Source organism: Pollachius pollachius (genome assembly GCF_949987615.1).
Source record: "Pollachius pollachius genome assembly, chromosome: 13".
Lineage (NCBI taxonomy): Eukaryota > Metazoa > Chordata > Actinopteri > Gadiformes > Gadidae > Pollachius > Pollachius pollachius.
The window spans coordinates 17,033,600-17,050,094 of record NC_136946.1 but is presented as its reverse complement, the minus strand read 5'-3'; the positions used below and the strand labels follow the sequence as shown (position 1 = coordinate 17,050,094).

At 49.1% G+C, this 16,495-nt stretch overlaps 1 protein-coding gene across 1 annotated transcript in view; it reads left to right on the top strand.

Moving 5' to 3' along the window:
- The window catches only part of thsd7aa (thrombospondin, type I, domain containing 7Aa), a gene marked incomplete at both ends in the record, with an annotated part of 111,281 nt that extends 94,786 nt beyond the window's left edge, over positions 1-16,495 (top strand). Inside the window, 8 exons of the mRNA XM_079749399.1 lie at positions 2,907-3,052; positions 4,011-4,185; positions 5,354-5,527; positions 7,100-7,195; positions 11,383-11,465; positions 12,501-12,717; positions 13,705-13,792; positions 16,408-16,495. Coding sequence (XP_079605525.1) covers positions 2,907-3,052; positions 4,011-4,185; positions 5,354-5,527; positions 7,100-7,195; positions 11,383-11,465; positions 12,501-12,717; positions 13,705-13,792; positions 16,408-16,495 — 1,067 coding nt within the window. The remainder of the gene's footprint in view (positions 1-2,906; positions 3,053-4,010; positions 4,186-5,353; positions 5,528-7,099; positions 7,196-11,382; positions 11,466-12,500; positions 12,718-13,704; positions 13,793-16,407) is intronic.

The following is a 16,495-nucleotide window of genomic DNA, read 5'->3' as shown; positions in this document are numbered from 1 at the left end:
AGAGAGAGAGAGAGAGACGAGAGAGAGAGAGAGGTAGATACCCCTGTGGAAGGCCTTCACTATTTGGACTGAACCTTAATTTGTTCCCCGGGGGGAGCGGATGATGGAACAGCAGGTAGAAAACATGGGAAGAAAGAGAAGAGAGTGAGGGGACAGAAAGGGGAGAGAGAGAGAGAGAGAGAACCCCACCATCGGATCAGTCTGCCTTCTCTTTCCTTTCTGTTTTACAGCCAGGAATGTGAGTGAGCAGGATTCATCGTTTTTTTTAACTGTTACTTGTTTTTGATGTTTTCCATGTCAAACGCACCATCCTGGCTGGGGATAAAACACAGGGAGTGGCAGGCAGCTATTTTCCTCCAGGCTAGTCCAAGTTGTATGCTGATATATGATTGTGGCAGCGTGTTGGTGTGTGTGTGTTCTGCAGCCCAAATTCTGCTCGCTGACAGCTGGCAAAAAGCTCCCCCTTTACCCATAATCCTCCAGCAGTTGTCGCCTGCTGCCTTCTAACATCCAAACCGGCCGTGTTCCATCCCCCCTGGCCAAGACTGCTACGGCACAACGGATCCCACGGTTACCATGGACACCTCTGGTGCTCGCATTTTCAGCACCGACGATACGCGCATAGCGTAAAGCTCAGAGCTCATGGACCTGTGTTTGAGATGTGGAAGATCAAAAGGCTAAATCGAACCCCCTGATGGAAAGTGTGTAAAGATTTGCTCACTTCTGCAGCTCGGGTTTAAAGTTTGACGTCCGGTGTTAGATTTGAGCAGAAATGCATTTGGGTTTTTTTCGCAAAGCAAAAGTACGAAGCCACAGGAGACTGTGCTCCGCTGCTCACGCTAAGATAAGAAGCAGACCGAGGCGCGGTGAAAGCCAAGAAAAGCACATTCAGGTTGGACTCAGATTGGCTAAATGAAAGCGACGTCGACTGAAATCTCGAGCTGTAGAAAAGCCCAGCCCGCAGCAGCAGAACAGATTGAGGCAGAACGGGCTCCAGGCGGTATCTAGGTTGAACCTAAGTGCCGGGCCCCATTATCTCTGCAAGGATTTTGTTCAACTCACATGCATGTTGGAATATTCGGCTCTGATGTCCAATCTACCAACACATCCAATCTAACATCCTGAGCCTGTGATACATGAGACGGAAACTGTTTAGATTGCACAAAATCGCCCCGTTATTTAACTGTCAAACGCGGAACAAAGGCTGTGAGTCCTGACCGAGAGCGAACCCATCTGTTGAGTCTAGAGACCGGTCGATTGACAACAACACCACTAACGAGGAACATCAAGCATGGCTCGTAGTTCACTCTGATGTGCTGACACAGCACTCCGCAGACGACATTGTCACCACGCGACATGGGGGAGACCAGACGGGCTGGCGGGTTAATCGCTCCTCTGAGACGCCGTGATGTTCCGGAAGCGTCGGATCAAGGCGGGGCAGAGAGAGTCCTGGCACCGGATCATTTGGCACCCTGTGAATGAATGCAGCGGGGCCCCTCAGTGTTCTCAGATCAACGCTCATCTCCCATCCTCTACAGACAGATTCGGGTCTCATCAGAAGAGGGCTCCAAAGGAAACCTTGTGGGGCTCCAGCAGGGCTGTTGGGAGAGGTGTTTTCTGGACCGACGTGAACTGGATTTGTAGTAATTTGCGGATGGTAGCATGTGAGTGGTTTGTGGGGCTGAAATGCTGTTCTGTATACATCTAATGTCAGCTGAGGAGGAGAGGAAGAAACCATGTGCACTCCTGTGCGAGGCAGACGCACCCATTACTAGAATCTGTAAATATCCTCTACTACTATGTGATTGGAAATATGTAAATATTCAAATCAGCCCCACAGCCAGTAAAAAAAAGAAACCAAACATGAAGCGGGGAGTCTTTCAGGGGTGGAGGACACCCCCGGGTCTGTCCCTGCTTGAATAAAAGAACAAGGTGGAGGAATTGAGGTCAGGCAGGCGTGAGCTGCTCTACTTCTGGCAGTTGAATCTGAGTGCAGCCACTGCAGCATCACACCTGGAGCAGCCCTGCCGGCAGCTCGCTGGTCTCTGGACCATGTGCAGTTTGAACCTAGTTAGTGAACCATGTGCAGTGTGAACCTAGTTAGTGAACCATGTGCAGTGTGGACCTAGTTAGTCAACCATGTGCAGTGTGAACCTAGTAAGTGAACCATGTGCAGTGTGAACCTAGTTTCTGGACCATGTGCAGTGTGAACCTAGTAAGTGAACCATGTGCAGTGTGAACCTAGTTTCTGGACCATGTGCAGTGTGAACCTAGTAAGTGAACCATGTGCAGTGTGAACCTAGTTTCTGGACCATGTGCAGTGTGAACCTAGTAAGTGAACCATGTGCAGTGTGAACCTAGTTTCTGGACCATGTGCAGTGTGAACCTAGTAAGTGAACCATGTGCAGTGTGAACCTAGTTTCTGGACCATGTGCAGTGTGAACCTAGTTAGTGAACCATGTGCAGTGTGAACCTAGTTTCTGGACCATGTGCAGTGTGAACCTAGTTTCTGGACCATGTGCAGTGTGAACCTAGTTTCTGGACCATGTGCAGTGTGAACCTAGCTTCTGAACCATGTGCATGGCAGGTGTGGATTACTGGTTTTGTTCACTATTTATAGAACAACGTTATGCATTGTAGCTCTAATGTACCGTTGATAGATGTATTTATGTATATATGTTGTATATGTGTTGTGTTGACACATATTGTGTAATGTGTAACGCTCCACAGAATATAGGTATTGGCATATAGTATAATCCAACAATCAATCTCATGATTCTTTCATTTACTCCGATGATATGATCTATAAATACAATTATTTATCTATATATCTATATATGAGCCACCATGTGAAGGTCTCAGGTGCCTCAGGAGTCTCATGCTCTCAGCGGCTGTGCGTCCTCCAGGTAAGCTGTTGCGCCGGCGCACGGTGGTCCAGGCGCCGCAGGGGGACGGCCGGCCCTGCCCCGCCCAGGTGGAGCAGTGGAAGCCCTGCCCCGTCAAGCCCTGCTACCGCTGGCGCTACTCGCCCTGGTCCCAGTGCGCCTCCGAGGTCAGTGGCCCCTGGCTCTGCTCCTGTCTTTGGTTCTGTGTTTCTTCTGTCCTTTCTTCTCTTGGCTTCTTTCCTACCGTCTTTGTCTTTTTCTTCTCTTCCTCCCTCTTTCGTTCTTTATTTAACCTTTGTACTTTATGCCTTTCTTCTATTCCTCCCTCTTTTATTCTTTATTTCCCTTTCTTCCGCCTTTTCTTTTTTCGTTTGATTAATTTCTTTATCATTATTTTTCTTTCTGTCTTCCTCTTCTTCTGTTGATTACCTTCCCCCCCTCTCTCCCTCTCCCTCTCCCTCTCGCTCTGTCTCTGTCTCTGTCTCTCTCTCTCTCTCGCTCTCGCTCTCGCTCTCTCTCTCTCCCTCTCTCTCCCTGTCTCTTCACCCCCTCCTGATCCTCTTCTCTTTAGGCCTTGCTCTAGCTTAGACATTTCATCCCAATCTTCTGTCCTTGCCTGGGGTGGACTTAAGCCACAGTTTGCTCTGGACTATTTCTGTAGTCTTTTTAACCTTTAAGGCGGCCGGTCCAGCGCTATCGTTACGTTTCAAAAGGACAAACCTTAAAGCTGTTGCAGGCCAGATTCGGGAGTTGTGAAAGGAGAGACCTTTTCAAGATTTGGAAACTTAACAACCCATAAAAAGCCCCTCCCTGTCTGCTCCCTCCCTCTCTGTGCTCAGAAGCCATTGAGAGGGGCTGCATTTAATGCACATGTGATTGACCGGTCGAGATGGGATCCCCGAACCAACCAAGGAAAAGCTGCGCCGATTGGGCAGAAATCAGACGGCAGCGGTCTAAAATCAATGGCCTTTCTCAGAACCCACGCCAAAAAAAGGAGCCCTTAAGTCCTCCGCTTGACCAGCTGTAGGTCTTCTCTCAGAGAGCAGCAGCCAGGGCCCAAAGGGGCCCCCGGCCCAGGTCCATTCAGGCCGCTGAACCCGCCCGCGTTCTCCCCTTCTCCACCAGGGGGCGCGCTGCGGGGAAGGCCTGCGCTACCGCAACGTGACCTGCTTCGTGTCGGACGGGTCGGGCCGGGAGACGGGCAGCCCCGTGGACGAGGGGCTGTGCGGGGAGCTGGAGCTGGGCGTGGACGGGGAGCGGCCCGTGGTCCTGGAGGAGAGCTGCGCCGTGCCCTGCCCAGGTGAGCAGACCGCCAGGGACCAGAGAGAGTCTGGCCCCCCCAGGGACCAGACTCTCTCCGGTCTCAGGGACACACTGAGCATGCTCGCATCAGAAAAGTGTTTCATAATCTGATTAAGAACTCACTCCTACTTTAATTTGCTAGTGTAGCTAGGAGCTAGGAGTAGAGCTAGCTGCCTAGCTAGGAGGACAGGGAGACTAGAAGTAGATTGCAATAAAAGGGCAACTTAACTGCAGGTGGGGTATTTGCAGGGGGGGGGGGGGTTTAGGAGGAGGGGTATATTCAAATCAAACTAGCCACAAAGCCGAAGTGGAGAAGATGATCTTAAACATCTTAAACATACTCCTGGTATGAAACCGTATACTTACAGTTGACTTACTATTGTCACTTTATATTTTCAAAGGATCCCACGCTAATATCTAGTTTTCAGTGTGCCTGAAGAGTCAGGGAGTTTCCAGGGAGGTCTGTGTATGAAGTGTCTGAAGTCAAACAACACATTTGGCAAAATGCCAACATCCGTATTCTCTTTTGTGCGAATGAAATTACTCATATAGCTCATATTGCAAATAAACTTTAGACAAGCCTCGGAATTCATATTATTTTTGATAGCTGGACTTGTTTTTTGAGAATTGGTCTCCTGATTATTATTGAATAAAGGTTTTAAAACATAAGCCTGGGTATTGCGAAGGCGTCTTGCTGCCCTTTTCTTAATATTGGAGTATTTACTCATAGCTGAGGGAGCCAGGCATCAGGCGTATCGGAATGGAAATGGCTCCTGGAGTTAGGGGAAGAACATTTGAAGAATTAGCTTTAATTTCCGGATGTGTATTCTGACCTTTGTCCTACCACTTCTGAGTCAGTCTGCGGCAGCGATGGCATTTGAGCGGATATGCGGAGATAAATGCAATAACATAACCCTTTAGTACCGAAAGATCTCTGGGGTTCTGCTTTTTAGAAAAAAGATTCCACTTCTCTTTTTTGTGTACTTTTTATTCTACCTGCACCCCTCCCATTTCTCAGCTATAACTGGAGCCAAGTCCAAGTCAAGTCCCTAGAGGTTGCTAATGGCAAAGCGTACGTAGTGCAGCCTTAAACTGTATTAGCTTACAATTCTGTGTGTATGTGTGTGTGTGTGTGTGTGTGTGTGTGTGTGTGTGTCTGTGTGCAGGGGAGTGCTACCTGACTGACTGGACGGCCTGGAGCCCCTGCCAGCTGAACTGCATCGGGGGGTCCGACCTGGGCCTGGGCGCGGTGCAGGTGCGCTCCCGGGCCGTGGTGGCCCAGGAGCCCGAGAACCTGCTGGCCTGTCCCGAGCAGGAGTGGGAGGCCCGCCCCTGCACAGGTGGGCACTGTGTACCCCTGGTCCCCCCCGACGGCCAAAACCGTGGTCTGGGCCCAGGCTCACTCATAGCTGTTTTACCTGGTCCAAAGTACCTTCTTCCTGTCTTTCCTTTCTTACGGTCTCTCTCTGTGTTTCACTGTTTCTTTCTGTCTTTCCTTTCTTACGGTCTCTCTCTGTGTTTCACTGTTTCTTTCTGTCTTTCCTTTCTTACGGTCTCTCTCTGTGTTTCACTGTTTCTTTCTGTCTTTCCTTTCTTACGGTCTCTCTCTGTGTTTCACTGTTTCTTTCTGTCTTTCCTTTCTTACGGTCTCTCTCTGTGTTTCACTGTTTCTTTCTGTCTTTCCTTTCTTACGGTCTCTCTCTGTGTTTCACTGTTTCTTTCTGTCTTTCCTTTCTTACGGTCTCTCTCTGTGTTTCACTGTTTCTTTCTGTCTTTCCTTTCTTACGGTCTCTCTCTGTGTTTCACTGTTTCTTTCTGTCTTTCCTTTCTTACGGTCTCCCTCTGTGTTTCACTGTTTCTTTCTGTCTTTCCTTTCTTACGGTCTCTCTCTGTGTTTCACTGTTTCTTTCTGTCTTTCCTTTCTTACGGTCTCTCTCTGTGTTTCACTGTTTCTTTCTGTCTTTCCTTTCTTACGGTCTCTCTCTGTGTTTCACTGTTTCTTTCTGTCTTTCCTTTCTTACGGTATCTCTCTGTGTGTCACTATTTCTTTCTGTCTTTCCTTTCTTACGGTCTCTCTGTGTGTTTCACTGTTTCTTTCTGTCTTTCCTTTCTTACGGTCTCTCTGTGTTTCACTATTTCTTTCTGTCTTTCCTTTCTTACGGTCTCTCTCTGTGTTTCACTGTTTCTTTCTGTCTTTCCTTTCTTACGGTCTCTCTGTGTTTCACTATTTCTTTCTGTCTTTTCTTTCTTACGGTCTCTCTCTGTGTTTCACTATTTCTTTCTGTCTTTCCTTTCTTACGGTCTCTCTGTGTTTCACTATTTCTTTCTGTCTTTTCTTTCTTACGGTCTCTCTCTGTGTTTCACTATTTCTTTCTGTCTTTCCTTTCTTACGGTCTCTCTCTGTGTTTCACTAATTCTTTCTGTCTTTTCTTTCTTACTGTCTCTCTCTGTGTTTCACTATTTCTTTCTGTCTTTCCTTTCTTACGGTCTCTCTGTGTTTCACTATTTCTTTCTGTCTTTTCTTTCTTACGGTCTCTGTGTTTCACTATTTCTTTCTGTCTTTCCTTTCTTACGGTCTCTCTGTGTTTCACTAATTCTTTCGGTCTCTACTTTCTTCTGGTCTCTCTCTGTGTTTCACTAATTCTTTCGGTCTTTACTTTCTTCTGGTCTCTCTCTCTGTATTTCACTATTTATTTCCTTCTTTCTTTCTTCGTTCATCTCTTTCTATATTTATAACCATTTTTCATGTATACATTCCTATAATATAATGATATTCCTATTATTTGTGTATACTGGATGTTGTTGACTGGGTGAATGTCTGGAGGCTGAGTCTGGGTCCTTCCCGCCCTCCCGTCCGCACGGTGGGCCCCCATGGAGGGTCCCGCAGGCTGTAACCACGTGTCTCTCCGCAGAGGGCTGGTGTTTGGAGTACAGGTGGATGGCAGGTTCCTGGCGGAGCGCGTCTCGCCAGGTGTGGTGCCAGCGGTCGGACGGCCTCAACGTCACAGGTGAAGAATCACAACGTCACACTGACCCGTCCATCCCTTGGCGTCCCCAGAGACAGACTCCTCGCACGTTTTGGTCCAATGCAAGACAGTCTGAACCCTGGCAGTAGCACGCCAGAGCCCGTCACAGCGTGTGACCTGGCCATTAACACGGCTTTAGACTAGTGAGCTAATCACCCTCAGGAAGTGGAGCTAAATAAGGACATTAGTGAGACAGTCAGTGTGATAGTGTGTGTCTCCTTGGGCAGATTTGTGTAAAAGATCCATTGCTGAGTATCTCTCGAGCAGTATATATCAAACATTAGAGGGTCGAAGAGTTTAACAGCAATATAACCATGACCATCTTATAATTCCGTGGGATAACGTGTCCTTAAAGGCTCGGTAAATTTTAAAGGAAATAAGTAGATTGTAACTTGTAAGAAATAACAAATCCATCCATCATCTATTAGTGAGTAAAATACTCACACCTGCGTTGGGATGAGACCATTCACATTTCACACCTCTCCCGGCTCATTTCTGACCAATCAGGACATCTCTTCCCTGATTGGTTTTGGGAATCCATCTTGCCTGTCAATCACATGTGCACACAGCTTAATCCTAGAGAGCAGAGCGGGAGTGAAGACGTTTTTTGGGTTGTCTAGTATCAAAATGGTACTCTCCTCTGTCTGAATTCTTGAGTGTCTGCCGTGAGGTGTTCATATCCGCCTGAACACGTAGCGGCCTTTAGACCCTTGACATGAGAACACTGGTGTCTCCTAATGAGCTCAGCCTCTCAGAATGAGAAAAGGATCCTTCCTTCTCACACACGAAGCACGCACACACTGCTGCATGCACACACTGGCACACGCAAGCACAGACACAGAAAAACACACACACACATCGGACACACGCACACACACACACACACACACACACACACACACACACACACAGTGCCTGAATCCTACTGCAGAGTCCTCCAAGCATAAGAAGAATTGCAGCATTACGAGGAACTCGGGATTAGTCTCCCGGAACGTTCCAAAATAATCATGTACAGACCCTGACAAACACTCACACATATGCATGCGTGCGTGCGCGAGTGTGTGTCAGGGTCTGTACATGTTAAGCAATGTTCGCACGCATGCATGTGCGCACGTACAAACACAGATTGCTCTTGGAGCATAGCATGTGATTGTCGGCTCTCAATCTGTGTCAGTGTTCCAATTTAATCTCATTGTCTCTCACACCTCATTTTAGTCTCTCTCTCTCACTCTCCCTCTCTCTCTCTCTCTCTCTCTCTCTCTCTCTCTCTCTCTCTCTCTCTCTCTCTCTCTCTCTCTCTCTCTCTCTCTCTCTCTCTCTCTCTCTCTCTCTCTCTCTCTCTCTCTCTCTCTCTCTCTCTCTCTCTGCATCTGTGTCTCTGTGTCTGGCTCTAGACGTCATGCATTCCTCAACTCTTCCTGCACAGGGTGTATACCGGACAGGTGTATCGTTTGCTTCCTTCTCCTTGAGGAATGAATTACACTTGTTGTTTATTTACAGCTCTGTGCTGCTGTGTTGTGGGTATGAGGCAAGCATGCAGTGTCTAGCTCGGAGCTTTCATTAAACACACACGACAACAAATCCAAGACCTACTAATACCCCAGATGGTATGCATGCTGGAGGCCTCTATGATAGACAGGTGTGTGTGTGTGTGTGTGTGTGTGTGTGTGTGCGTACGGTGCATGTGCCTGCGCACACGTTTATGTACGCGTGTATGTACTCGTGCGTGTGTGCACGTGCACATTCGACACAAGCACATACATTTGCAGGTGTGTATGCTGTGTGTGTGTATGTGCATGTTGGTATTTCTGCGTGTGTCTGTGCGCATGCACGTTTAGCATGTATAATACCTCGTTGCAAATGATCCCTCAGTAGTGAGCGGCTTCCCCACATGCATATCCACACTGAACCCCCTCATCAAGCTTATAAATATTCAAGAACTCCCCCCCAACGCATCACCATTTTACATTTTTTTGCAAACCTAAAAACACATTTTCCGGGAATATGTTTCAGTTGGATTAATCCAAGCTTTTTTGGGACCCGTTTTAATTTCTTCATAGAACTGCTTCATTTCTGTCAAACCTCAGTGCTAAGAACTGAAGTGCTGAGCCAGCTCCCAGCTTCATGGCCTTCAGACGGAGAACTGCAGGCGATGGATAAACACAAGCCACGGGACCAAACATGGTCAATATCATCATGCTGGCCAGTGATTCTGTCAGGGGGATTTTGAATAGTATTGTTGTGTGTATATGCCATTGCTGCGACTACAAACCAGGCACAACCACATTGTTATCTGTTCTGCTCCATTTAATTCCCATTTCCAGACTAATTTAGTCGGCCCAAGCGGTGTGTAGAATTTGTACTGCAGAATGGATTTGTTGTATTAATATTTACTGGTCTACCGGTATATCTTGCATGATCTTCAGTCCCTTCAGCAGAAAGGTCCCCTTGCCTTAAGCAGTTAATTTGAAGCCATTCTCCAGAACTCCTCAGCCAATCAGATGAATGCAGCGTAACCCAAAGAGCAAGCTAATAAAGGTCTTTATGAATGCGGCTAGCAGTGAACACGCGACTCGCGTCTTTTCCTCTGATGAAAGTCACACAGTGGGCATATGTATACATTTTGGTTTTATTGCTGTTTTAACAACTAGTGTGGGTCAGACTAAAGCTGCGTTGATGCGACTCAGGGAGCCAACATGCGGTGGTGTGCTCACTATTTCAGCGATCCCAAACCTTTCCACCCCTTTACAGTAGTATTGTGTTTATGTGCTTCCACAGTCTGGTCCATCTGATCGCTCTTCCCTGGTAACAGGTTTGTCCCGTTAGATGAAGAGCTACAGGATTGCGTATAGGCTATCAGATGATTTTAATTAGGCTATATTCATTTGACCTGTGTTCAATGGTGGATTACATGACTTACTCTAAAATAGATTTCTGCAGCATTGGTTTTTAAGATGAGGACATTTTTCATTTCCGTGCCAGGACAAGTTCTTGCCAGGCTTAGATTGAATAGGGTGGCCAATACCCCCTGCCCACCACCCCAAAAGGGAATACACTCTGAAACATTGATGACATGCATGGCTTGCCGGTACATCGAATCCAAGTTATTGCTCCTGTCCTCAACAAATCAATACAGACTGTTTAGTTGAAAAATACACGTTCATAACAAACCGATGTGGAGCAGCAGGGGAGGACCAAACCTTACTCCGGTCTGCCTCCCCCTCCCCTCAGTGTGTCTCTCCTTGGGGCCCTGCAGCTAGACGCATCGGTTCAGCCCGCTGTGGCTCCCCTCTCCTCTCTATAGTATAGAGAGAGGAGTATAGTGGTATAGTATAGAGAGAGCAGTATAGTAGTATAGTGTAGAGAGAGCAGTATAGTAGTATAATATATAGCGAGTAGTATAGTGTAGAGAGAGCAGTATATTAGTATAGTGTAGAGAGAGCAGTATAGTAGTATAGTGTAGAGAGAGCAGTATAGTGTAGAGCGAGCAGTATAGTAGTATAGTGGTATAGTATAGATAAGAGATAAGGAGCAGCAGCAGATGGGCGCTCCTTGAGAGAGTACCGTAGTAGATTCCCTCACTTTCTTGGACCGTTTCCTTACTATTTTCCTTCTGTCTCTACACCCAGTCACTGGGTGTGAATCATAGAGACGGGGGGGGGGGGGGGGGGGCTGTGTTTTCATTTCTGTACAGTAGTAGAGCAGAACAACCAGGCTGTTCACCGGGGACCTAAACCCTCTGCCTGCTCAGCATTACTCTGAGCTGCTCCTGCGTGTTCACTCTCGAGCTCAGACCCCATGCGGTGGGCTGGCTGAGGCACGGGGAAGTGGAGGAGGACAGAGAAGGGAAAGCAGCCCAGGTTGGGAACCGTCCTGGGATTAGAGCAGGGTACGTGCGGTGCTTTTCACGCTGAGCTCATTAACAACGGTTGGGTTTCCCAGCACACATCAAAAACGAGAGCTAGCATAATGAGATGGGCGGTCCTCACTGATGCACTGTGTGTCCAACAAAACCCTGCGGAGAGAGAGAGAGAGAGAGAGAGAGAGAGAGAGAGAGAGAGAGAGAGAGAGAGAGAGAGAGCTGTGTCTGCAGGCCTATGTAGCATCCTCAACAACACGTCTCTTTCCTGTGCAGATGATAGAGATCTCACTCTATCCCCCCCCTGCAGGTGGATGCCCCCCCACCACCAGGCCCATCTCTGACAGGTCTTGTGACCCGCCCTGCAGGAAACCTCGTTCCATCTGCACAGAGGTAAGACCCCCCAAGCACATGGGTGTTACCATGGGAGCAGTAGCCATCATCCTGTTTACATATTGAGGGAATCATCCCCGTCTGTCTGTCTGTCTGTCTGTCTGTCTGTGTCTCTCTCTGTCTGTCTGTCTCTCTGTCTGTCTGTCTGTCTCTCTCTCTCTCTCTCTCTCTCTCTCTCTCTCTCTCTCTCTCTCTCTCTCTCTCTCTCTCTCTCTCTCTCTCTCTCTCTCTCTCTCTCTCTCTCTCTCTCTCTCTCTCTCTCTCTCTCTCTCTCTCTTGTTTGCCCTCAAGGGGATTAGAATGAGTCCCTCTCTATTCCCACATTTTCTGCTTGCAACAGAATTATACAGAATTATACTTCCAGTATTTGGGGGGTGTTAGGGTATTATCCCTCAGGAGTTTACCCATAATGCACTGGGGACTCCCCATGGTGAGTATGACGGAGTAGATGGCGGGATTCGGGCGGAGAGAGAGAGAGAGGGACAGAGGGGGAGCGGGAGAGAGAGGGATAGAGATAGAGAGGGAGAGGGAGAGAGCGAGCTGGGAGGGGGGTTTCAGGAAGTGGGGGTGGTAGCAGGCTTGTCTGGAGATACAGACCCCCCCACCCCCTCCCGACGTTGGAGGGGGATGAACTATTCGGAGTGTTTGGAGACCATTCCGATATTAACATCTTTTACATCAACACCCTCTCAACAGCTTTGCACTCTAACACTGTTACACTATTCAGCGGTACACATATACATAGAGCAGCTGTCAAACCTCCCACCTCTTTATCAGCTAGTCTATTTAAATGGAAGAAGCGTCACATTTAAAAGTGTTATGAAAGGCATCACAATGGACATAATCAAACTCTGATGCACCATAATACACTTAATAAAACTCCCCTGAATCCATCACTGAAAAGAGCGATACGGAGTCCATTACGCGTCCATTACACATACTACTAATAATAGTAGTAGTATTACACTATACACCCTGAGCCCTTCAGAGGCCCGCTCCAGCTCTTAGATAACCACGTGCCCCCTTCCCACCCAGGCGGGCCAGTGCGGCTGTGAGGACGGCTACACGGAGGTCATGACCTCGGACGGCGTGCTGGACCAGTGCACCGTCATCCCCGTGCTGGAGATCCCCACGGCGGGGGACAGCAAGACGGACGTCAAGACCATCCGCGCCCCCCTGGACCCCACGCTGACTGCCGGCCATTCCCCCGGCCGCGCCGGACGCACCTGGTTCCTGCAGCCCTTCGGACAAGGTAGGCCGCCGCTGGACCCGGGACCAGCCTCGCTGGGGGAGGGGCACGAAGGGGTTGAGTCTATATCTGTTCAGATATAGACTCACCCCTTCATAATGGGGATGATGAATCTCTGGGCCCGTGGAAGTCCCAATTCCTGGCTCAGCTCCTGCTAGCGTTAGCTTGGTTCAGGGGGTGGACTGATGGATGGACGAGGAAGGTTCAGCACTATAATAATATACTAATACTATACTTTGATCAGTGCAGAGTAATAAATACTATACTGTGATACAGTAGAATTGTAAATACTATACCGTGATTCAGTACAGTTATAAATACTATGTTGTGATTCAGTCTAGAATAATAAATCCATGCGTAAGAGAAGCTCTTTCTTGTGGAGACAAGCACAACGGTGTTTGAATCCATAGTTCTTCATTTAGTGTACCAGAAGATAATAATAGGCCATGTTATGATCTCACGTGACAGACGTGATTTATTAATTAATTAATCATACCTTGTGCTACATCGTACCTTGAAATGAGCCATTCCTATTCTCTTTGTCTCTTGAACATACTCCCCGGTCCCATCTGGCACATAAACCCTTCCTGGGGGAGGATATGTAGATGTGTGGCTCTGCTCGAAGGGGGGTTCTAAGGGGGATGGCACCACCACCATCCTTTCCTACCTTTGATTTACCTTTGAAACGTGGCTGGTTCATGTTCACGTTTTCTCAGTGTGGTCACACTGCCCCCTGCAGTTCAAAGAAAGAACTTATATCTGTTGGCTTCAGTGTAGACTCTACACTAGAGTATACATTAAAGTTAACTAAACGGTTGCAAATACTATTTTACCATTTCTATTCGCTTAAATAACTTAATATAATGGTTGTCTTTATGTAAATTCTAATTGAATGACTGTACAATAAGAGGTGACCCTGTGCTGACCATGTTGTTTAACATTAGTGAGCAGGTGATGTCCCGTGTTGACACGTCGTCTCTTCCTCTTCAGATGGCAAACTGAAGACCTGGGTGTACGGAGTGGCAGCGGGAGTCTTTGTCCTGCTGGTGTTCATCGTGTCCATGACGTACTTAGCGTGGTAAGACACCACAATCGGCCCACAACTACTGCTGGTCCTCTCCTCGCGCTCATTCACCCTTCATTCATCCATCCAATCTTTCACCCATTTATTTTGTTTATTCAATTTTAAGTCAAATCAATGTTCCCCTTCTGGATTTATTTGATACAGATTTTATTGTTTCCTCATCAAACCATCTCATCATTTCCTTTAAGTTATTTTCTTCCCTCCATTTGTTTCTGTCGTTTCTCCCTCCCTCCCTCCCTCCCTCCCTCCCTCCCTCGCCCTCCCTCTCCCCTCCCTCTCCCTCCCTCTCCCCTCCCTCTCCCTCCCTCGCCCTCCCTTCCTCCCTCCCTCCCTCCCTCCCTCCCTCCCTCCCTCCCTCCCTCTCCCTCCCTCCCTCCCTCCACCCCCCTCCCTCCCTCTCCCTCTCCCCTCCCTCTCCCTCCCTCCCTCCCTCCCTCCCTCCCCCTCCCTCCCTCCCTCCCCAGCTCACGTTCCCGTGAGGCGGGGGCGGGGCCGGCCAGCCCCCGGTCGTCCACTGATGAGATGTACTGGGCGCAGCGGGACAGCCTGGCCGTGTCCTACACCTGTCCCGACTGCCAGAGCAGGCTACAGCAGGACCCCCAGGACCAGCGCGGGCCCCCGGGGCCCGACCCGCCGCAGGGGGCGGGCCGTCGGCCGTCGTCCGCCCACACCCACCCCTCCCAGCCCCCCCCGCCCCAGCAGTCCGTCAGCGGGCAGCCCCCCCAGCTCCGCTCCGCTCAGTCCTTCCCCTCGCGGCCCACCTCCACGTCGATATCATCCTCGACCCTCCCCCGCGTAGAGACGCTCATCACGTAGCAGGGCCCCTAGAGACCCGCTCAGGGCCCCTAGAGACCCGCTCAGGGCCCCTAGAGACCCGCTCAGGGCCCCTAGAGACCTGCTCAGGGCCACTCAGTGCCCCTAGAGACCCGCTCAGGGCCCCTAGAGACCCGCTCAGGGCCCCTAGAGACCCGCTCAGTGCCCCTAGAGACCCGCTCAGGGCCCCTAGAGACCCGCTCAGGGCCCCTAGAGACCTGCTCAGGGCCACTCAGGGCCCCTAGAGACCCGCTCAGGGCCCCTAGAGACCCGCTCAGGGCCCCTAGAGACCCGCTCAGGGCCCCTAGAGACCCGCTCAGGGCCGCTGAGGGCCCCTAGAGACCCGCTCAGGGCCGCCAGAGACCCGCTCAGGGCCCCCAGAGACCCGCTCAGGGCCCCTAGAGACCCGCTCAGTGCCCCCAGAGACCCGCTCAGGGCCGCTCAGTGCCCCTAGAGACCCGCTCAGTGCCCCTAGAGACCCGCTCAGGGCCCCTAGATACCCGCTCAGGGCCCCTAGAGACCCGCTCAGGGCCCCTAGAGACCCGCTCAGTGCCTTGTTCCTGTTCCGGCCCCGCCCCCATTGGCGCCCAGAGGGACCCTCGCTCTGATGGGGGGCCTCTAGAGACCCTCTCAGTGCCTCGGCCCTGGTCCGGCCCCGCCCCTCAGCCCCCATAGGGACCATCGCTCTGATGGGACCTGCAGGTGAGGACGTCTGTGATGTCACAGGCCAGGGGACCAATGAATGGGCTAAGTCCCTGTCAGGTGACACGTCGTGGTGCTCTGTGACAAAACGTTTAGGATTTCATACCACATTCAATTCATGCATTCACCATCATTCATTCATTCATCATTCAGTCATACATCAATCAACCATTCAGCAGTTGTGACTGCATGCATTTTATGTATTCCCTGACATTCTTAACACAACACTGCCCTCTCTTGGTACATAAAGATCACATATTTTAAGTTTGTTCTTAATCCATGTTTTCTTGTAGTTTTTAATTGTTGTCATTCTTTGACAAAGCATATTCTGTATTGGATTATATACAATATTATATATAAGTACTTTATCTCCTCCTGCTGACTAGCTATTGGTCTACTACGTGATTCATCCAGACATGGTAGAGAGATTGGGTAAAATTAGATCCATTACATAAGTACTTGATTCACCCAGACATGGTAGAGAGATTAGATCCATCACATAGGTACTTGATTCACCCAGACATGGTAGAGAGATTAGATTAGATTAGCTCCATCACATAGGTACTTGATTCACCCAGACATGGTAGAGAGATTAGATTAGATTAGCTCCATCACATAAATACTTGATTCACCCAGACATGGTAGAGAGATTAGATTAGATTAGCTACATTACATAGGTACTTGATTCATCCAGACATGGTCGAGAGATAAGACTAGATTAGATCCATTTGATAGGTACTTGATTCACCGAGACATGGTAGAGAGATTAGACTAGATTAGATCCATTTGATAGGTACTTGATTCACCCAGACATTTGGTTGTTATTATTATATCAATAATGTGACAATAGGATCAAATAAAACCTCTTTATCAAATATGTTCTAGGCACACATAAAGAGTTAAATGTTTGATCTCATTGTTCTCCTGTCTGTGTGTCTCTCTGTCTGTTTGTCTGTGTGTGTCTGTCTGTCTGTCTGTGTGTCTGGCTGTCTGTCTGTCTGTCTGTCTTTCTGTGTCTGTCTCTCTGTCTGTCTGTGTGTCTGTCTCTCCGTCTGTCTGTGTGTCTGTCTCTCTGTCTGTCTGTGTGTCTGCAGTAAGAAACCAAAGAAGCCTCAGCGCCGCCAGATGAACAACAGACTGAAGCCGCTGACGCTGGCCTACGACGGAGACGCCGACATGTGA